This window comes from Herpailurus yagouaroundi, unplaced genomic scaffold (assembly GCF_014898765.1).
Source record: "Herpailurus yagouaroundi ecotype Mexico unplaced genomic scaffold, PumYag 140, whole genome shotgun sequence".
Taxonomy (NCBI): domain Eukaryota; kingdom Metazoa; phylum Chordata; class Mammalia; order Carnivora; family Felidae; genus Herpailurus; species Herpailurus yagouaroundi.
Window position 1 is genome coordinate 61,981,021 of NW_024412395.1, and position 23,988 is coordinate 62,005,008.

At 37.4% G+C, this 23,988-nt stretch overlaps 1 protein-coding gene across 3 annotated transcripts in view; it reads right to left on the reverse strand.

Moving 5' to 3' along the window:
* The window catches only part of CERKL (CERK like autophagy regulator), a 108,917-nt gene that overhangs the window by 20,049 nt on the left and 64,880 nt on the right, over positions 1-23,988 (reverse strand). For all 3 annotated transcript variants that reach the window (XM_040475555.1, XM_040475553.1, XM_040475552.1), the window contains exons 3-4: positions 12,471-12,602; positions 4,706-4,769 (exon numbers count right to left, since the gene is read on the reverse strand). In XM_040475555.1, coding sequence (XP_040331489.1) covers positions 4,706-4,769; positions 12,471-12,602 — 196 coding nt within the window. The remainder of the gene's footprint in view (positions 1-4,705; positions 4,770-12,470; positions 12,603-23,988) is intronic.

Consider the following 23,988-nt stretch of genomic DNA (forward strand, 5'->3'; position numbering starts at 1 on the left):
ATGTACTGGCACTGTTCTCAGCACCCTCCATGTATGAACTCATTTAATTTGAACAATAACTATATGCAATAGATGCTTTTACCTTCAATTTCAAATTAGGGAACTAGCACGTAGTAAGATTAAGTAACTTTTCCAAGGTCATTACACAGTAAGTGACAGAAGGGGGAATTGAAACAGAGGTAATTCAACCTTACAGACTGCACTACTAGTATTCAATGGATTATAATCCTTTCCTATAGGTGAAACCTAATGAAAATCACCTTACGAGAGAGGTTTACTATTTTGAAAATCAGTTTGCCAGTAGAATCAATGTGGAACTAAATTTGTTAGGAAAAAAACATATTTATGTTGACAACTACTGTATCATTAGGATCAGCTCCAGGTATAGTTACTCAACCTAAGGGATATACTTAATGCGAACCTATCACAAGAGTCTGGACATAACAAGAAAAGGCAAAAACAAAACAAAACAAAATGCCAAAAAATAAAACAAAAACAAAACAAAACAAAAACACCCACAACTTTTTATAACAAGTTGACCACACTTGTGTTATCCTAAAATATAAACCTTAATCTTTCACATGGGGTACAGCTTATGTTTTCAGAATAAGTAAACTCCTTCTTGCCATGCCCCCAAATACAATGATTCTGCCTAGAAAAGTACCACTGGGGCTGATACCTTACTTTTCTGTATAAGAAGTGACACATTTTTTTTAAATGGGTGTTTATTTGTTTATAAACCAGTATCATCCTTGAAATGTTCAATATATTATTAGGTTTTGATTTAAACTTTCTCTTTTTTGAAAAGAGGTACCTTTTAAAAAATACCTTACTTAGGAATACGGGTATCATGGACAATATGATAAAATGTCAATGTCTAAATCATTATGGGTCTAGTTAATGGTGAAATTAACAAAAGGAGAAAAACTGTTCCTTAACAAATTCAAATAAAATACTATGAAGCAAAACAGGAAAATATTGATATTTTTACAACTGCATAAGAGCTATAGATTAGCTTAACCATATTGATGCTTGTAAATTCAATTGTTACTGCTTCAAGTTTGTGCAGCTGACATTACTCTTTCCTCTGCCTTTACAAAACTTTCTATTCATGCACAGTAAAAATAGGGGGCAAGTAAAAACTGACAGTCCTACAAGGTTTAGCAATGGATCTTAGAGTGTTTGCTAGAACACACTAGAGCTGCACAACAGCTGTCTTGAGTACTGAGAGATGCATTCCTGTTGGCTCTCATCTCATGTTGTGTCTTCATACAAAATACGTAACTCATTAAAAAACTCCAAAATTTTAGCAAGTGACATTTCTTAAACAGTATTTGCCACCATTTTGCTTTATTAAATAACATGCACAGAATCATTCTTGGATCTTAAACTCTCCAGTCTGTGTCTAAAATACCTTTAGGTGATATCCTAATCAGGCAGAAATGCTTCAGGCTCAAGTTCTTGAAGGAATGTGAGCCCCTCTCTCATTGAAAGATCATAGAGTCTTGCAGGTAACTTATCCCCAACCTTGAATCTTTTGTACCTATTTCTCAAAAAGTACTCCAATAACCTCTCTCTGATCAAGTTCAGAAACAGGGAACCCATAAATAGAGCGCATTCCATTTTCAAATACTTGTGAGAGAATTGTTCTTTCTTTTCAATTGAAGCATATTTGACATGTAACATTTTATTAGTGTCAGGTATATAACATAATGACTAATGCATTGCATTGCATAATGCATTGCCAAGTGATCTTTACAAGAAGATCAGCATACAATGTTACCCCCCCCAAATTATTTTCTTGTGATGAGAACCTTCAGGATCTCTTTTAGTAACTTTCAAACAGGCAAAACACTATCATTGACTACAGTTGTCATGCTCTACGTTACACTTCCCTGACTTATTTATAACTAGAAGTCTGTGCCTCTTGACCTTCTTCACCTATGTCACCCACCCCAATTCTCCCATCTGCACCCACCAATCTGTTCTCTTATCTTGCCATTTATGACAACATGGAAGGACCTAGAGGGTATTATGCGAAGTGAAATAAGTTAAAGAAAGATAAACACAATAAATATGATTTCACTTACATATGGAATCTAAGTAACAAAATAACAAAATTCGTACGTGTGAAGAATTTTTCTTTTAAGCTGTCTAAAGAAACTGTGTCCATTGTTTTCCATATATACCTATTTACTTCCAAGTGGAGTGACTTAAAATTAGCATTTTATTAAGTTTTCCCAGCTCCCAGTGGGAAAAACTGGGCCCATGAAAATGAGATATTTAAAGAATCTTACAAAATAGATGATTTTCAATAGACATTTTAAATTATTAGAAGTCCTAAATAAATCAGCATGCTGTACAATTCAGAAACTGTTAAATCACTGGAACTTATATCATAGAATGGTTAAGTCAAACTCTGTGGTAAAAAAAAAATGTGGATAATACAGCGTGCCTGGGAGGCTCAGTTACATGTTCAACTTTGGCTCAGGTCATGATGTCATGGTTTGTGGGTTCGAGCCCCACGTTGGGCTCTGTGCTGACAGCTCAGAGCCTGAAGCCTGCTTCAGATTCTGTATCTCCCTCTCTCTCTCTCTGCTCCTTCTCTCCTTGCGCTCTTTCTCTTTCTCTCTCTCAAAAATAAATAAATATTAAAAAGTTAAAAAAAACGTGGATAATACCTAAAAGATCTGTGTGCCTTTTAGGGCCACACTGCTAAGTAACAATACCTGCCATGTGAAATAAACAAAAATTTAAGTATTTTCAGTTAAAGAAAACAGCATTACTATATTACCCTTAAGCAATAGTCTTTCATCATTCTGCAAAATTTCTCTTGATCCTTACCTAGTATAATTACTAGCAGAACTTATTTATACACACCACATTTAGTGGAACACTTCAAAATGCTGATGGGCAGGACCAGGTCTAATATCTACGATATCTGTTATCCTTATTATTTATATGATCATATTTTGAAAAAAGGACTTACTTGCAATACAGCCACACTCATATACTCACAAGTTGTGTGACTATGCAGCATATTAAGGTGGTAGCTCATGGTCATGATTCCTCCAGTTACTTTTCTTAAATTGTATACTTGCAAGGTAATTTCCCAAATGTAGCCTGTTAATCAGTCTGTCTGGCTTTAAGTATAAAGCTCTTAAGTAGTCTCCTACCTTACACTCTTCATCCTCAATATTTATATAATGTTGCCATCTAGATTTACTCTTCTCAAATTCCTTTTATAAAAGTCTTGTTTTGGTGCCCCTGGGTGACTCAGTCAGTTAAGCATCCAACTCTTGATTAAGGCTCAGGCCATGATCTCACAGTTCTTGGGATCAAGCCCTGCGTCGGGCTCTGCGCTGACAGCATGGAGCCTGTTTGAGACCCTCTCTGCCCCTGCCCCATTCATGCTCTTTCTCTCTCAAAATAAATAAATTTATTTATTTATTTTTTTAATTTTTTTTCAACGTTTATTTATTTTGGGGACAGAGAGAGACAGAGCATGAATGGGGGAGGGGCAGAGAGAGAGGGAGACACAGAATCGGAAACAGGCTCCAGGCTCTGAGCCATCAGCCCAGAGCCTGACGCGGGGCTGGAACTCACGGACCGCGAGATCGTGACCTGGCTGAAGTCTGACACTTAACCGACTGCGCCACCCAGGCGCCCCTCAAAATAAATAAATTTAAAAAAAAGTCTTATTTTACTTATCAAACTTTCTTCTTCATCCACTAATATTGTTTCTTACCAAAAAATATTAAGCATTTCTGGAAAAACAACCTCATCACTTTCCTCCCTAAAACATTCTACTAGCTCTTTGGGAAAAGCAAAGCCTTCCAATCTACAGTTAAAGAGACACAACTCTCTTGCCTGAGATTATGAGTACTTGTTTGTTTCCTGCCCATCTTCATGTGACGCAAGTAATTCACATGCTGGTCACCTTTTAAAACTCTGAAATATTAACCCTTGCAAAAAATCTTCCCTAAAATGTTTGTGTCTTACACATCAATCCATCACTTTAGCAAATTGACTTGGCTACTTTTTTAAACTGGCCATTAAAGTATAAGTCACTTGCCTTGTTTCTAATGTTTGCATGACAGTGAACAATTTCTATGCACTCCAACAACGTATTGCCAACGACAGTTTCCAATGCCTACTGTAGATAACACACTTAATTGGTAGCCACTAAGTTATGAAAGAATTAAAATTAGCATCTTTTATTTATACTGAAAATAATATATTTGTTTTTATAAAATATTTACCCTCAATCACAGCCAAATTAAACAGTGGGTAGCTATGAACACCATCAATAAATTTGCAAAAGAGAATCACAATACAGTTCTACCATAAGACCGGTGTATCTTCCATCAAGGCTTTTCTAGAGACTCGTATGGTTAAAGCCAAGAATTAAGGACTGCCGATGCAAATATATGCAAAGGAGGTCAGTAGAACGTGGTACCCTTTGATTTCCAAGTACTTCTATAGATTTCTTCTTTTGCTTTCCTATGCCTGATCCTGAGAGGTAGATGACCACGCCATGTTATCATCATTAATTGTTATTACATAGATATGAACGAAATGGAGTCTAATGACATGTACCACGAATACTGAAATATTTATAAGTCCCAAGTATGTCACTAAAAACTAATGACAACATTTCATAACATAAGCTATATTATATATACAGATTGATAATATAACCTACCCATCAAATTCCTGGAGTTCACATTCCTTTAGGAGTGACAGAGCATGTCCTTCATATTCTGTTACTATTTAAAAACAAACACACAAAAAAGGTGAAAGTTTTAAACAGTGATCTACACTTTTTAACTGAGTTTGGCAAAATAATATCATAAACATATGGTCAGGTCATAAAACAACATTTATTCTTGAATATTTATATTTTAATCATGAGAAAGAGGATTAAGTGTTACTTGCCTGATGTGTTTTATAGCTTTATGTAAAAGAGGGTCATATATTTGTTCCAACTACGGAAGTCATTTGGGGACATCCCACATACAGCAGTTAGATCATTTATCTCGGTGCCTGTCTGTTCCGTGTTCCCTTCCTGATATTATAAATCAGATACATTTCCTTTAAATCAGAAGCCGAAGAGCAGCAGTATTTTGAAAATAAGGCATATTAGCTGGCATCAAGACAGTCAATGTTAAAGCGCTTTGGCAACCTCACAGGGATAAATTAGTTGAAAGGTTAGTGTAAGATTTACATACTAGAAGAATGTGTATCTGGAACTGCTAGACTAAAAAGAGAAGCTGGATGTGAAAAAAGGAAGCAAAGCCAACACCAATGATAACAGACCCAAAGCCGAGGAAGGTGGCGGCATGGACCCACCAGAGCCGGATCCTCTGAGGAAATGAATCTGTCACTCCCTATCGCTGTCTCTACGGTCACGATGCCCTATGCAGTGTTGTAAATGCCAGTGGAGACAGGGTAAGCTGGCACACTGCAGATGGCACCAAGCATCCCAGCCACATTTAGCATTTTCTAGGGCAGCACTGCCAGAAGAGACAGCCCAGCTGTATCCACCCATCAAAGATTTCTGCTGACTGACATGACATTGCAGATGGATTTTTTGTGTAAGAATGTGCATCATTATATGCAAGATTACATTAATCTTTCATGCCTGTCTGTCCCTGGTGCCAGCATGGTTCAAGCTTTTCCTACAATGTTTTTAGATATTGTGAAAAATTATTAGTCTTGGTGTCTAAAAGGATCATTCTGTATCCAGCGAACATTAGATTGTAATTCTCCCACAGCTTATTCAAATGCTGTTAACATTCACATGAATAAAACTTCTCTCGATTAAATTCTAATCAGAAGAAAGCTATAAGAAAACTAAGTATAAAATATTAATATTAATAAGCTTGGAAGGTTAAGTTATCATAAATGATTGTGTTGATCATTTATAGCCTCAGCAAGTAGTTGCAAACTTCAAAATACAAAATGTTACCTACATACACTGAAAATACTTAATGATATTATGAAGAAATATTTGTGCTGAGAATCATTGGATCAAATCTTGCTTTTTAGGCTAAAGCTCACTTTGGTAAAGCTTTTCAAATCCAATATAAAATTAGCTTTCAAATTATGCTATGGCTAAATGCGATTTTAATTTAGGAAAAATTTTAAATAATACTCTCTTCGATCTTGCAGGTGGAGTTTGACTATATATTGATGCAAATTACCCAAGAAGTGTGATTTTTTTTTAAATGACATTGTAAAAGTTAAAAAAAAAAAAAAGTGACCTGGAACAGAGAGAAAAGATGAAAGAAACTTGATCACAATATAGTAGAAAATTGAACAAAAGGAACGAAGACTTCCATGTCAGGGAGCTCACATTCTGGGGACAGACACTAGACACTAAGTTTAAACATGAATGTACAGGGGCACCTGTGTGTGGCTCAGTCGGTTAAGCGTCTGACTTCGATGCAGGTCATGATCTCACAGCTCATGGGTTTGAGCCCTGTGTTGGGCTCTGCACTGACAGCTCAGCGCCGGGAGCCTGCTTTGGATTCTATGTCTCCCTTCCTCTCTGCTCTTCTCCCACTCATGCTCCCTCTCAAAAACCAATAAACATTTTTTTAAAAATAAAACATGATTATAGAATATAAAGTAGCAATAAGTGATTATAAAGAAAAATAATATAGGGAAGAAGGATAGAGAATAATCTGGACTACTATTTAGATACAGTAGAAGGAATTGAAATATGCATTTAGACAGAATATTATGGGCCCTGGAATTAGAGCTAGATTCAAATCATCCCACTCCAAATAAACATAAGGAGTAGACTGCTGGGCAAATGTAGTGTCAAAAGGTTACTACTACCCTTTTCTTTCACTTGCTTTCTTTTTCTGATGAGAAGGACACCCTATGCCCCTTCTATTCAGGAAATTTGGAGGTTCCATTCTTTACAAGGCTTTGAACTCATTTCTCATTGCTGGGATTCCCCACTCACCCTAACCATTTTAAATATTACTTCCTCAAGAAGACAAGATTGGAGGAAAGTAATGAGGTTGATACTAAGTGTTGATGAAGAAATAGGCTGAAGTAAAATCAGATGAGATTTGGACTTACGGTAACATTTCTTGGTCTGGGGATAAAATTCTATAATGGGCTGAGATACTGAGATGGCATTTTCTCTCCTGTTCTACAGGTGCCTCATAGTAAGCTCAAAATGGAATCTGTCATGTCCACCTTCATATTGCCTCTCAAATATATTGTTCCAATATCCCCTCCTTGCTGCCCAAGACAGGAAAATCAATTCCTAGCTTGTCCCTCTCCTTCCTCTCCCAACCACTCCAAGGCCAAGACCAGTTGTTTTGGTCTTTATTGCTGTAGCATCCCATCTCAAGCCAATGCCCATGATCCAGCCACTGCCTTTTTAATGGGGATAGTAGTCTTTAACCTACTCTGCCCAGAATGACTTTCTCACTTATTTGATCAAATCCTTTTCCTACAAAACCTCTACTGATGACTCTTTATTGTCCCCAGAGACAAAACTCTAACTCCCTGACATCTGAGTATTAGAAACAAGATTGGCCAAATAAATCCACAATTATTTACGGGATAACAAAAAGAATCTTTCACACAGAAATCTCTCTTTAGCTGGATATGATACATGAACAGCTCCTCTTCAGATTTTTATTAAAATATAGGTAAAATTGGAAAGATAGAATGCCTCAACTTACTAGCATCTTTTGTGATTCAGTTTTATCAAATTGCCTAGCTTTCTGCTAGGTGAGATCAGGAATAGCAAGAGGCATTTCCGAGGAGGGAAGGCTTTAAGGAGAGACAAAGAGCCAAAGAGGAAAAACACAAAATCAAAGAGGAGATTTGGTCAAAGTATTAAAAGTTAAACTCATGACCCTAGAAGGAGAAAAAAATTTTTTAAATGCAACTGATAACAAACTCCACTTTCATGATAATTTTACCAGGGCCAGACAGGATGTAAAAATTATCTGGTGACTAGGCACTCCCATGGGCCCAGAGCTGACAGAGATCAAGGCTAAATTCAGAGAAGTGTCTTTGATTGTGATAATGACAGTGAGTATGATAAGGTCTAGCAGCTTTGTTAACAGAAAGATTGAATGAAGGAGATGGAACTGCCTATCATGAATGAGAGAGATCAAGGGCAGACACAGTATCTGTTTCGAGTATTTCAGGGACTCTTCTATGCAAGATGGGACACACGTAGTGTACTCAAGCAAAGGCTGGGAGTTCATCCACGAGGAGTATCAACACTACACCCACCACATACAGGGAGCTCAGCTGGATGGCTTCTAAAGCTCCTTCCAGTTTGATTTCTCTGTTGCCTTTTTTCACTTTATTGTTTTATGAATTATCCTACGGATCCATGATCTTCACAAATTCCCTCACGCCTTAGCCAGTGTAATTCCTAAAGTCTACTGTTTTGAGAGGAAGATAAAGACATGATATCATGTCAGCATGGGCTGACCACTTGTTTTTCTGTGATTCATATGCCATCAAGTTATTAGAAAAAAATAACCCCGTTTTTTTCTAAGTTCTTCCAGAAGTTTTTCTGATACCATTATTAGATAAGATACAGCATTTGTGCTGGTAGCAGAGGGGGAATACAGCTTCAGCTCAACTGTTTCAAAAGATGCATATTCAGAAGTGGTCAGGGTTTCAGCAGTAACCAAAATGAAAAGTATATTTTTGTTAATGTGGTGATCCTTTGTTTTTTGTTTTTTTTTTTAATTTTTTTTCAACGTTTTATTTATTTTTGGGACAGAGAGAGACAGAGCATGAACGGGGGAGGGGCAGAGAGAGAGGGAGACACAAAATTGGAAACAGGCTCCAGGCTCTGAGCCATCAGCCCAGAGCCTGACGCGGGGCTCGAACTCACGGACCGCGAGATCGTGACCTGGCTGAAGTCGGATGCTTAACCGACTGCGCCACCCAGGCGCCCCTCCTTTGTTTTTTTTAATGAAGTTTGTACCTTTTGACACCCTTCACCCATTTCTCCCACCCCACCACCTCTGGCAACCACCCATGTTGTTCTCTGTGCGTGTTCAGTTGCTTTTGTTTAAGATTCCACATACACGTGAGATCATATGGTAATTTATCTTTCTCTGACTTATTTCACTTAGCATAATGCCCTCAGGTTCATTCGTGTTGTTACAAATGTCAGGATTTTCTTATTTGTTATGGCCAATTATTGCATTGTAAGTATGTGTGTATATACACACACCACATTTTCTTTCTCCCTTCATCCATTGATGGACACTTAGGTTGCTTCCATGTCTCGACCGTTATAAATAGTGCTGCAATGAACGTGAGGGTGCGGATATCTTTTTGAGCTAGTGTTTTCATGTCCTTCAGATAAATATCCAGAAATACAACTGCTGTATCAGATGGCAGTTCTATTTTTAAATTTTTGAGGAACCTCCATAATGTTTTCCACGGTGGCTGCACCAGTCTGCATTCCCACCAACAGTGCACCAGTGTTCCTTTTTCTCCACATCCTCACCAACACTTGTTATTTCTTGTCTTTTTTTTAATAACAGCCATTCTAACAGATGTGAGGTGGTATGTCTCATTGCGGTTTTAATTTGCATTTCCCTGATGACGAGTGGTGCTGAGCACCTTTTCACGTTCCTATTGGCCATCTTTATGTCTTCTTTGGGAAAATGGCTATTCAGATCCTTCACCCATTTTTTAGTCCAATTATTTTTTGCTATTCATTTTTAAAAGAAATATATAGAAAACAACCTTTTAAAGTGTATGTACCTGGCTAGAATTTTTCAAATCCTGCCTCATTTATATGACACTATCTCCTTGTGAATTCATTATCATGTAGAATTTATTATGTAACTTGTATTCCATTTAGACTCAGCAATGCACAGAAGATAGATTAAAATAATGGTCACACTGGATGTGCAGAACATACATACCTTTTTTGCTTTAGTCTTTCCTATATTCTTTTTCTTTCAAGGTGTTAATTGAATCTTATTGTTACATGATTTATGAAACAGACATGCATAGCATCTTTCTATAGAACTTCATAATATACAAGGAGTGTCAAATACATTACCCGACTCAAACTACAAAACAATACCGTGAAACAGGCAAGAAGATTCTAAAATTTTTCAAGCATTCACATGTTTATTCAGTCCCTCACACGAAATAGGAAACTTTTAAAATACAAATATTTAGCTAATGTACCTACCAAGGTGGGTTTATAAGCAAAAGATGTAATTTTATAATTTTGCCTGTAGGAGGAGTGTTAGGCAGCTAATAATTAGCCATTCTGCACAAATATATAAGAAAATTCTAAATTTGCTTTATGTAATGTCCTAATTTTATTTTACATTAAACTAAATATAATATTCAATAATAATTATAAATTTAGGGGAAAAAAAGAGCCCAAGGACATAAAACTTTTCTCTGCAGTGCAAAAGGAGGAAAGGACATTCTGATCATTTCCTCTTAGGTCAGGTTTCATCGTCTGCCAGTTTTCTTTCCTCTATTCTCTTTCTCCTCCTTCCTAATCTCTATTCTGCTGGCAGAATCATCTTTAATAAACCAGAGTACAATGCTATGATAAAAAATTTACACCAACTTCGGATTAATACATGATGAGTAAACTCCTGAGTGTGGCCTCATCCATAATCTGGATTTAAACTTCCTCTAGTGCACATTGTGGGGAGCCTTTTTAGAAGCCATTTGGACCTTTTCCCCCCTCCCTAATAGAAGCCAGATTTGGTTAAGGTATTTTCAGACTTCAGGAAAAGGAAGTCCTACTTCCAGCCCACGCAAAGGGTCTGAACATTTAGAAGACTGACTGCTCCAGGTTGGTCACACATAATAAGACAGTCACACTGACAGGAAAAGATGTTAATCCTTGCTCAGTACTAAAGCATGTTAGATCTCTCACATATACACACCTTTCCCCATCCCATTTGATTTGAACGAAGAAGGACCCAGTCCGCTGAACCATTTTATGATGATGGAAAAGATCAAATTTATGATGAAGTCAAAACTGAGGAAGTCAAAGCAAATTAATGAAATCATTCCAAAGATATTATGGGTACAACACACATGCTGAACTGAATGATATATAGTAGTATCCACATCAAACTTCTGGATATTAAATCAATGAAACAAAATAATTAATGTTATTAAGTTTACCAATAAGTTTATTCAACTTTTAATTGTTTCATCCTAATATCAGTTTCAAACTTTTCTTCTACCAATCTTTGAAAATCTTCAGTGGAAAGGGATGATAGATTTGCATTGTTTCTTTTCCTTACAAATCACTTCTAAGTAAGCCAAAAGCCACAAAGGTAAAAGATTAACTTCTCACTACAATTTTATTTCAGTTCAGAAATTCCTCTTGAATTTTTCATGGTAGTTTCTTTTGAACCGCCATTGTAATAGATGCCTTTTGGAGTGGCTGACCTTCCTAAAAAATATGTGGTTGAGTTTTTTGTTTGCTAGCTTGTTTTTGTTTTTGTTTACTTTTTGTAAGGAACTTCCTTCTACCTCAATCCGTCAAGTCAGAGGTGAGGGCATCAAGTCTGATTTATATTGTGAAACCCATCTCCATGGTTACAGCTGAGCAAAACCACATCACTCTGAATCCCTTCCCAAGGAATTTATAAATGGGACTAGGAGAACCCAAATACATTCCGACTTTGTCTCCTGGATAAGTTTATTATGCAATACTCTTCAGCAATTTAAATTTACTACAAGTCTGCACTGTATGTTAGTGACGTGACGTAGAAATGAAATCAGACAAACTGGGGTTATGATTTTTGACAGCATCAACTCTCCTTTTCAGTCTACCCCCCATGGGAGAAATAAGAGACTCAAAGGAAACAAAGGAATTTGGTCACCAAATTCAAAAAGTTGAAAAGGATTTTGCTAACCTTCTTTCTATTAACTTTAGCATTGGCCAATTTCTTTTTCCTCAGCAAAAACCTAAGCACTTTTCTTATTTTAGGCAATGAAGTTAAGCTACTGGCTTCCCAAAATTCATCTAAACCTGCAGTTACATGCTTCGTTTTGACCTAACCAGCAGGGGTCAGAGTCAGAACAAAAACCACCTAATGAAGGATTCCATGGGAAGACAAACATTTAAGTGAGCAAAAACCAACTGCTTGCGAATCTGCAGAAATAATAAACATCTCAATGAATATATCAAAAAGTATGCAGCTCCTCTTGAAATGATTCCTAATAATTTTTAAAGTCTGAAAATGGGGGTATAAAGAGAAAATACTGATATTCTAATAAAAATAACACAATAAAAAAAGAAAACAAAATAAGTTATAATCCCGGACCTGACTGTGGTAGGTTATGGAAGCACATAAAAAAGCTTTAGCTATCATAGGTAGTTTCCTCAGTTTGACTTAAGAACAAATACAGGTTATTTTGCTTCCTTAAGTATTATTTTTTAGTGGCAAAATTATACTGTGAAAATGACTTACTTGTTACGTCAGTCTTTATTCCTGCCGTCCTCAACAGTGGTTCAACCTTCTCATAATAGACCTGGGTAGCTTCTTTTTTGTGGCTTTGGGGGTTAAGAATTATTTTTAATGACTTTGGTCTATTTGAAAAACCTAAGAGGAAAACATAAAGACAAAGGTATTTTTTCTTTCCCTTTAAAAACGTACACTAAGTCCAATTAGAATGTTATTCACCCATTTAAATAGCATTTTCTGTTTTTATTTGAAATTCTTATAAGAGTTTTCCCAAACATGGCATGATTTTAAAACATTTACATTTCCCTAGCAGTTAAATAGGTATATCCCTCTTAAATCATGAATTATAACAAAGCATTTATGAAGGTAAATGTGGATGAAAGCAACTTTGTGAATATTATTAGGCAATGTACACTTATCAACCACAGATAATATATCAAATGCCCCATTAGTATTTATTTCTGAGGGAAAAAAGCAATAGGCTGCAAAGAACAGAAAGGCTCACTTCCTCTCCTAAGATAAATATGCTCATTATTGGAATTGGGCACTCCAGTGACCCCAGGGCTACCCACGCTTGACCTGTGGATGAGCCCAGGGTGGAGCAGAGTACACAGGGCTGGGTCAGGGTGAGCACCCAGTGCAATGCATGCTGGGACCTAAAAAGAGGGTTAGGTCGAAGTTCAAGCCTGAAAAGGGGCCAGGGGAGAAAGGACTCTTCCCCTGAGAATTGGGAAAGAAAGCCTCTCAGTGGGGATTCGATGAGAGCACTGCCTCACAGTTGGGGCTGAGATTTGATACTACAATTTTCTGGGCTTGCAAGATGCTTATCACTTAGACCCAGTTGGAGCAGGTGCAAAGCAAATTTTCTGTTAGGAAGTGCAGGAGGGACAGAGGAGCCAGAACACTACAGATCACTTCTTCCAAGGTAAGCTGCTGTCATAAGACCACGTTTCAAGGCTAAGAAAGCAGTTACTAGCATCTGCTCTTAATAAAACCATTCCTAAAGCCAAATGGAAAAGTCCATTACACCAAAGTCAGTTTTTTTGCACTTGAAGACAATATTTCATTTCTCATATTTGATAGAAGGAAATCTTTCAACAGCACATACTGTTTTGAATTCAGGGAGAGTATTAGATGAGGAAGAGGTAGGACCGTGCTGAAGTGCCTACATTCTCTGTAATTGTCCCTGTGCTTAATATTTTGCTAAGAGGCCATTGTCAATCTCATCGTCAAGTTTTTTTTTTTTAATTTTATATATGAAATTTATTGTCAAATTCGTCAAGTCTTAAAATCTCAAAACTATGTTAAATTCCTTCCATTTTTGTTATTTTTCTTTTTTGTTTTTGGTGTGGTTTTTTTTTGTTTGTTTTTGTTTTTTTTTCTGCTTCTGATTCCTACATTCCTACAAACCAGTGCCCAGATCCAGATCCACGAGATGGTAACTATTTGCTTCCACGCCTTCTGGCCTTCCTAGTTGTTGCCCTCTGGCTTCTCTGCGGCTGCTGCAGGGACAACTCACTGTCTTTCCCATTCCCCTGAGTCCCCCACATCATTCCTCCATAGGCCTGTATCTGTCAAAAGCTGTACCTGTCAAAAGCTGCGTGTGGGCAAGCCTGAACCCCTTAACATGTCATTCAGAGCACTTCTCCAACCAACTCCAACCTATCCTCTCCTTTCCCTCTCCCATGCATTCCAGAAACATTTATTGAGCATTTGTGATGACTACCAAAGTGATTAAGATGTGGTTTGTGTTTAAAGGAGAAAGATAAATCCAGAAAATAGAAACCCCACAAAACAAAATAGAATCATTAACAGAAAGGCACCAATAATCATGGGAGTGTAGGAGAAGAGGGTGGTTAATTCTTATCAGGGATCCAGGAAAGGCTTTCTGGAGAGGGAGTATTCGAATGGGGCTTTTGGCTCCTGTGGATTTTCACTACTTAGAATTCCCTCCTTCCTCCTTCCTCATACCTCACCCTCTCCCCTAGCAAAACAGCAGGAGCGAGGCCAGAGAAGAAATTCTAAGCAGAGACCAGCACGAAACTCAGTAAGTGCAGAGGTTTTTCTGTTCCATTTCAGCTGCCTCATCATGCTCTGGCACCACTGAATTTTACCTGCCAAATACCAGGTAGGTCAGGCTTCGTTCAGACAATTTCTTCCCTTCCATTCCACCTTATCACTATTTCTGTGACAATTTTGCCACTTTTTTTTTTTAATTAAGTAGGCTCCATGCCCAGCATGGGGCTCGAACTCATAACCCTCAGATGAAGACTCGGCATGCTCTACCTACCAACTGAGCCAGCCAGGCATCCCAAATTCTGCCACTTTTTAAAAGCTTACCTCAAACACCATTTTCCCACTAAAGCCTTTCCTAATCACCAACAGAATTCACCTCTGTGGCTTCTCATTCCGACTTTATTCTGTGTGCTTCTATTAACTACTTTTTGTTACATTTACACACACACATTACACACTGAGATGAAAAACCCCAAATCTCAGAACTCCTATTGCCAAACCTGGGCCAACATGAAGTGGAGTAAAGACTATAATATATCATACTAAGGAGGAGAAGGAAAAACTCTGTCTTACAGAATGACAACTACTAAACAAGGAAGAAATTACAGAGTTAGAAAAATCACTGTGTTTACCACCCAGCTCTATTAATAATAGATCCAGGCAAGACTCAGCAATGGATAGTAAAACCATCAGTGACAGCCAGTTGGGGAACAAAATATTTACTTACTGTTAAACTCTGTCCCTCTTTATTGTTGTCATTACAAAGAGTTAAGAGGGACATTTACAGTGGGGAAATCTAGCACACACCTCCTTAGTCAAGTAATCAAAGTTAACCATACCCTTAAGGTACAAAAGGATACATAAGCGTTGTAATACCTTGTGATACGTAATTCACAACACCAAGGACACAGCACTCCTGTGGTGCATAATGTGGCTCCAACGATAGAACACTCAGATGAACTCTAGTTGAGGGGCGTTCTCAACATAACTGCCTTAAACTCTCAAAAAATGTCAGTATCATGAGAAACAAAGAAAGTTGAAGAAATGTTCCAGATTAAAGGAGACTAAAGAGAGGAGAAATAAATGCAATTCTGGATCAGGTAAAACAAAAACAAAAACAAAAACAAAAACAAAAACCTGCTATAAAGGATAAGACTGCTGTCTTTTAACCAGGAAGGACAAAGCAGTTAAAGCTAGGGCTCACTTTCATTAAAACGTGACAAGGACAAGAAACTTGTTCTACACCTCAGAGGCCAAGACTCACATTAAATATCCAAATTAAATTTATCTTACCCGGTATTTTTATCGAAAGACCCTGCTTCATTTCTCAGGCCCAGCATGCAAAGTGTCTAGGCACTAAATGTCAGTCATCAATGTTATAAAAACCAACTTTTATTTCCCCCTCTTTCTATATCATGACTGAGGTAACAGAAGATTTTGGAAATAAGAAACAGTCATTTGGGGCTTATGAGGATAAGGACATTGTAGTTGAAGGTTTATAGCCTTATAAATATACATATACTATATAAATATAGATGCTATATGCCCGATGCAACCTTTGTGAAACAATCCCCTTAGCCAGGAAAGAGGCTAAAACTATTAAGATTTTCTTAAAAGGTTTAAACAAAGGGGTGCCAGGGTGGCTCAGTCAGTTAAACGTCAGACTCTTGGTTTTGGCTCAGTTCATGATCTCATGGTTTGTAAGATCATGTCCTTCATTGGGCTCTGCGCTGACAATGTGGAGTCTGCTTGGGATACTGTCTCTTTTTCTCTCTCTGCCCCTCTCCCACTCATGCTCTCTCAAAATAAATAAGCAAGCTTAAAAAAAAGATTTAAACAAATTAATTTTATTCTTAAGCCCCAGTTTACAACAATAGCAATAGAAACTAAATAAATTAAGCAGAATGTTCCATTCCTTAGACACCCTGATAAATTGCAGTCTTTTTAAACATAAAACAACAAAGCCAATTTTTCACCAGAGCATGTATTCATTTTTCTCATTTATCTTTTCCTTTTGGGTGCACTTAATATGATGATTATGAAGCTAGAGTCTAAGTATATAAAAATTAGGTAGCAATTTGATACCTATTTAGAGATCAGAAGGGGGGATTTCTATTGAATAAAGCAGGATTTTTAAAAGATTTTCTTAATTAGGTGGAATAAAGAGAGATAATTAAAAAGTCTCCAACCTCTCTGCTCTCAGGCTCCCTCCTCAAGCTTCTCTCTACTTTATTCAGCTCCTTTAACACACCATGCTCCCTCTACCACAGTGCCATTTCACCCACTCTGCCTTGTCTGCCCACCTATGCTTACTGCTACTTTGCTTAATTAACCTGTACTCTTTGTTTTGATCTCGCCTTAGTCATCACTTCCTTGGGAAGGACTTCCATGAACCCCTTGGTTTTGTGACGTTAGCTAGGTCATTTCCCCCTTATCATTTGTTCTTACAGGTCCCTACACTTTCCAATCTTGATTCTTTTAGCATTACAGTTTTATACCTATTATTTGTTCTCAGACCTTAGACTGGAAACTCTGGGGTTTTTCTCCATATCCTATCTCCTTAGTGCGAGGCATATAATAGACGATCACATATTTGATGAATGAATAAAAGGGTAGTGTTAACCTTTAGCCATATGGATAGTAATGGCATCCATTCATTTACCCACAAATAACTGCATGCATACTATTTGCCAGACAGGATTCTGGAAGCTGAGGCTCTATCAGTGAACAAAGTTTCTGCCTTCACGAAGCTTCCATTTTAATGGTAAGACACGGAAATAATAAGAGAATTTAGAGTATGTCAAGCGGTAATAAGTTCTCAGGATAAAATGAAACCCCAAAATGGGAAAGGAGGAGGACAAGGTAGAAGAAATGACTTTCTGGCCAGGGAAAATCATATCACTCCCAGCCTTGTAGGCACTGACAAGGACTTTGACTTTTGTTCTGAGTGAGAAGAAAAGCATGGTGATTTGTGAGCAGCATAGCAACATAACCCTGCATGTTAAACGGATCACCCGAGCTGCTCTGTGGAAAGCAGACACTGTAGGTACAAGGACAGACAAAGTAAGAATAGGTGGGAAATGACTGTGTTTGGATGAAGTGGAGATTCTAAGAAAAGTTAGATTCCAGACATATTTTAAAGGTAGAGCTGACAGGATTTTGTTTACTCTTTAGGTGTGTTATGTGAAAGAGAATAGTCAAAGAGTAGTCAAATGTGTGGGTAAGGGGAAAGTGAAAACACAAGAAGGATTAAGAATTAATGAAAACGTGGTATAATCAATTAACTGTAGTCTCGGGATAGGGGTTGCATAATTTTAGGAGTTGGGAGAGTAGATCAAGTGAGGTAGAAAGACAGAAGCCAATAGCCACATGCAGGGTAGCATGTTTGAAAGTGAGACTGAGTTACTGGTAATGACAATAATAAAACCTGATGAACTTCATATTCATCAGAATCATCTGAAGGGCTACTTAAAGCACAGATTTCTGGCTCCCAGGTGCAAGAGTTTTAGACTCAGTCATCTGGGGTCTGAGAATTTATTAATAAGTCCCCAGGTGACACTGATGATGTTGGGTCCAGAGATCACACTTTGAGAACCACTGCTCTAAAAGTATGATTACAGGAGGTGGATGAAGTGTAGATCAAGATCTTTAAAGGAAAGGAAAGCTAAAAACTGAAAGAAAATCTATAAAAACACATAAAATTAGGGGTGCCTGGGTGGCTCAGTCAGTTAAGCATCCGACTTGAGCTTAGGTCATGATCTCGTGGTTCTTGGGTTCGAGCCCCACATCGGGCTCTTTCCTGACAGCCTGGATCCTGGAGCCTGTTTCAGATTCTCTGTCTCCCTCTCTCTGCCCCTCCTCTGCTCACGTTCTGTCTCTGTCTCAAAAATAAACAAACATTTAACAAAATTAAAAAAAAAAACATAAAACTATTACAGCTATAATGTTGGAGAGAATGACAGTAAGACAGAAGCTAATATCTTCAAGGAGTAAGAAAAAAGGAACCAGTAGTCTGCACAGGACGATAACAAGCTAAGCTAGTGACATCTAATGGACTGAGCTTCAATACTGAGGATTTTTTTTTTTTTAACATTTTTTATGTTTTTTAAGAGACAGAGCATGAGCGGGGGAGACACAGAAAAAGAGGGAAACAGAATCCTAAGTAGGCTCCAGGCTCCAAGCTGCCAGCACAGAGCCTGATGTGGGGCTCAAAATACGAACTGCAAGATCATAACCTGAGCTGAAGTCGGACACTTAACCAACTGAGCCACCCAGATGCCCCGTCAATACGGAGGATTTTTAAAGAAGGAGAGAAAATGGTCTCAAAATAGCAGTGAGATGCAAGACAGATATGGAGACATTGACAACACCTCCAGGACCAGTGGTCTGAAATGCAAGATGGAGAAAACAGCCACCACTTGAGGGCTGCAAGAGAAGCTATAAATAAACTCCTGGGAGAGCTGGGTCTCTCTACTAAAGTAAGAAGGTAAGGGAAATTTGGGGGAAAGTGGTTGACAATATAGGCGATTTTGCTCATGATGGACTATTCATTCCACAGGGCAGAACAGTGTCTGGAGTGAAGCAGAGGAGGACGATGTCAGGCTGGAGGGTATATAGAGCTTTAGACAAATGGCAACCCAACTGATGAAGGGCCTTGGGCAGTAACACGGCATGAGAGAAATAAGAATTGTTTGCAGCAGTTGGGATTGGAGAGTGGAGTATGAGGTGTGGGGTCGTGCCCCAAGCACACAGAGCTCTAAGAATTTATCCTCCCTCCAGCCAGTGCCAAAGCTGGGGGAGGAGAGATGTTGCCTGGGGCCAGAAGAGCTACAAAGTCTCTGCCCCTCTCAGTAGACCAACCAGGGTTTGAATCTAAACCCAAGTCTGTCTGAGGCACTAGGTTATGCTCTTCACACAGTGATCTCAGTGCAAATGCTCTATATTTGAGAATCACATGGTCAGCTGTCTCCTGTACAAACATTTTCATGGTAAAAACTTCAAAATCTCTGTTTTCAGCTCATTCCTTGACAGCCAGTTCCCCTTCTGGATGACAACCACTAGTATCACTTTGAGAATCCTTCCAGAAATATTCTATGTAAAAAAATAATAATATAGCAAAAAAAAAAAAAAAAAGAAATATTCTCTGCATATATAAAAATGCATGTGTATGTTCTATAACTTTTTACATAGATGGAGCATCCCTACCCACTATCCTGGATCTTGATTTTTTTTCCATTTACCATATTTTGGAGATGACTTCATATCACTACATAAAGGATCATTCTCACTTTATTTAAAGCTGACTAGTACTTTGGATGAACCTCAATTTAATTAACTAGTTCCCTGGAAATGTGTATTTAAGTTGTTTCCAATCTTCCTTTACTGCAAACAATACTACAATGAATATCATTTTGCATCTATTTGCATGTAACTACAGGACAAATTTCTAGAAGAATTACTGGATCAAGGGGCATGCACCCTTGAGAGTTTATCCTATTGCCTAATTATTTGCTGTTGAAACAATTTAGAGTTGTAACCCCCACCCTCCCTGCCAGTAAGTGGGTGTTAGAATCAAAGTCAGTGATTTAAAAAAAATTTTTTTAATCTTATTTTTGAGAGGGAGAGTGAGTAGGGGAGGAACAGAGAGAGGGAGACAGAATCTGAAACAGGCTTCAGGCTCCGAGCTGTCAGCACAGAGCCCGATGCAGAGCTCAAACTCACAAACTGTGACATCATGACCTGAGCTAAAGTCAGACGCTTAACCGACTGACCCACCCAGGCGCCCCAAAGTCAATGATTTTAAATCTTAGCTCTCCCACTTACCAACTGTGTGACTTTGGGTTATTTGTCTAATTCTCTTTCAATGTCCTGATCTGTAATATGAGGACAATAAGAGTACTTCCTACAAAAGGTAACTGTGATGGTTAATAAGCAAATTTAAGTGCTTAGAAAGTACATGGCACATAGTCAGCAATTTATTACTACCGATTTATACTCCACCAGGAACAGTGACTATTTTCTTACCCCCTTATAAACCCAAAATATCTTCAAACTTTTTGATCTTTGACAGTATGAGAAGAGAAATATTGTATCTCATGCTAATTTCAATTTATATTTCTCTTTATGAGAGAGGCTGAGAAATAAAAGTATCTAAGATACTTTTATTTTTCTGTTAACTATCAGTTTATAGCATTAGCTAATTCATATTGCCTTTGCCATATTACCATAAGATTAATCTTTTGTTTGTTACGTGAGTTACAAATACTTTTCTGTGTCATTGCCTTTAATTTTTAATCATGCCATTTTTTTTCTGTTTGAGAAAGATCTTTATTTTTTCTGACAGTTTTAATTTTATGCACCTATTGTTAAATTTATCATTTTTATGGTTTCTGAGTTTTGTCATATTTAATAGTTTCCTTTTGTGATCCAAGAAAACACTATATTTTTCTTCTAATAATTTTATGGTCTTTATTTCATATTTTTACTTAATCCTATCTAAAATTTCTCTTTATAAAGGTATAAAATTGGAATTTGACTTCACTTTTTTTGCCAGATGACTATCCACCAGTCCCAACTTCATTCATTCCTTGGATAATCTTTCTCTTAAAGATCTCAAATGCCACCTTCAGATAAATTTCTGAATGTGCTTGGATTTCTTCTGATCCATTTAATCTGAAGTCTACTGATCAATTCATATGTCAGTACCATAATGTTTCTAATATTAGTTTTTAAATGACTTAATAGTTGGGAGGGTTGTCTCTTTTTTCTTATTACTTTTAAGAATTTTCATGTTTATTTTGGCTTATCTTTGCACATGAATTTTTTATGTTTATTTTTGTGAGAGAAAGAGACAAAGGGTGAGTGGGAGGGCAGAGAAAGAGGGAGACACAGAATCCAAAGCAGGCTATAGGCTCTGAGCTGTCTGGACAGAGCCTGATGCAGGGCTCAAACCCACAAGCGTTGAGATCATGACTGGAGTCAAAGTCAGACACTTAACCCACTGAGCCACCCAGGTGCCCCTACACATGATCTTTAAAATCAGTTTGTCCAGCGTAAAAAAAAATTCTACTGGAATTTTATTGGGATTAAATAATAATTGTACAAAAACATGGTATACTTTTCCATATTAAGTCTCCTGTGTCCCTCAGTACCATGTTAAACATTTTTCAGCTAAATACTGAACTATTCTAGATTTTTTTTTATCTTTTCTGTTACTGTCAATATGCTCCCAATTTCTTCCCAACTGACTACTTACCACATCTATCAAAACTATTAATTTCTACACCTAACATATTTTTTAATTTTCTCATTGTTCATCACAGACATTTCCTTTATTCTTTTGGATTTTCCAGGCTAAAACTCATTTCATCTGCAAATAATGGTAATCTGACTTTCTCTTTTCCAACTGTTATTCACATTTATTTTCTTCTCTAGTCTACTTGCATTGGTCGGCTCCACCAGAAGAATATGACTAATAGTGCTGATAAAAGATACTCTTGTCAGTTCTAGAATTGAACTGATAATACGTCAAAAGTTTCTCCACGGAACCTTTAAAATGAGATATGTATTTATCATGTTGACAACATAGCCATCTGTTTTTATTAAGAGTTGCTTGGTACTCATAAATAGACCAATCTATAATTTTCCTTTTTTGGATCTGCATCATCAGATGTTGGTATATATTTCATGAAAACTGTAAACAAAATCTGGGAGTTTTCCTTCTTTTTCTAGGCCCTACAATAGTTTAAATAGTATTGAAGTTTTCTGTTCCTTAAAGGCATGGTAGATATCTCTGTGAAAATATCAGAGTCAGTGTTGTTTGTTTGTCCTTTATGAGTACAAAAAAATTATTGCCTCAGTGGTAATTGGTCTGTTTAAATTTTCTATGTCTTCTAGAGTCAGTTTGGCCATTTTTATTTTCCTAGACAATAGGCTTATTCACTTCATCCTACTCCTAGGATTGCCCAGGTTGCCTACTGGGTTTAGACACAGTCTTCTTACTGAGTAGTAGTAGCTACACTGTTTCCCCTTGATAATTAGAACTGATCACCTTTGGCAGCATAGCAGTTTCATTATTATTTTTTCCATTTGTTGCTCATAGTTTTCCATTTGTTGGTTCAATAATGTAGTCAACTAATTCTCAATGTTCAATTCAATTAAACCATTATCACATTCCCATATGAAAGTATTATTCTCTCCTACTAACACCTCTAAAGCAGCAGAGTTCAGAGTTGTAGGGGCAGGAAATAAAAATCTTATGAGGGGGTCATTGGAGGTGAAGTTAAGAGATAATACTTTTATCTTCACTTCTTGGTTCGTAGACCCATGTATTTGGTTTATAGAACAGAAACTACTTTAATTTCCCAAAATTTTGTCTCCTGGGTAGAACACAATGTAATACAACAGGAAACATGGTAAGACCAACAAATCCCATAGTTGTCAGCCAATTGCCTCACTTCTTTTAATATAAATGAGTCCCTTGATCAAAAGCAGCACAGAATGTAAATTCATGGAACAAGGTATTTAGTAGGTCCCAGATGGTAGTGTTGTCAGTAACATGGTGGATAGGAAATTCAAATCCATACCTAAAGTAAACATTCATAGCAATGAGGCTTAACCACTGATTTTCCACAGTGGAGGGATTCCAATGTAATCAACCTGCCACCAAATGGTTGACTGGTTGCTCTAAGATACAGAGCCACATTTAGACTCAAGGCTGATCTGTTTACAGGTAGAATACTCAGCAATAATGGGAGTCAAACCAGGCTTGGTGAACACAAGCACTGGCTGTTATTTCCCCCATCTCTGAACGAAGGCCACTTTGTGCACATGAAGGCACGATGTGGCCATCGTGCAAGCCTTAGGGGTGCTCTGAAAAGATGCTGACTTACATCTGTAGAATGGGGTAACTTGCTTGCCTAATTATCTCCTCTTTTGAAATAAATGCTCTTTGGTGAGCATTTACATAAAACACAAATCTCATATTCTGTCCTTATTCTGTGAAAACCAACCATATAACATCTGCCTCCTACATCCTTGTCACCAAACTTCTAATTGTTTCCTCCAAGTTCTTGAAGCTCTTAACCATTGTCCATGCATTAAGATGGATCTATCCCTCTGGCCATCACTCCTTAATAACTAGTATCAATCGTCTGAAGTTCTGCCCACCACAAGAATTTTCTTTCCCTATCTTTTAGTAACACTCGAGTGGGGCTGTATGCTTCAGTGGCTAATTACTATTGTATCATGAAGATACCCATTTATTTCCTTTAGTTTACTAGTCCTAGAAAACATCTCACGATGCCACATATGTGGGAGCAAGAAAAATAAAGCAATGCAGTAACAGTTGTAGGTCACCAGCATATTCAATTTACTAGACCCTTCTCCTCTAGCCATTTCATATTATCTGTATAAAACAGCTTTTTATTTAAAATAGCTGAGTATTTTATGTTTTATACAACTGAACTCTAATACAGATGTCTAATAGACATCTCAAAGTTAACATATT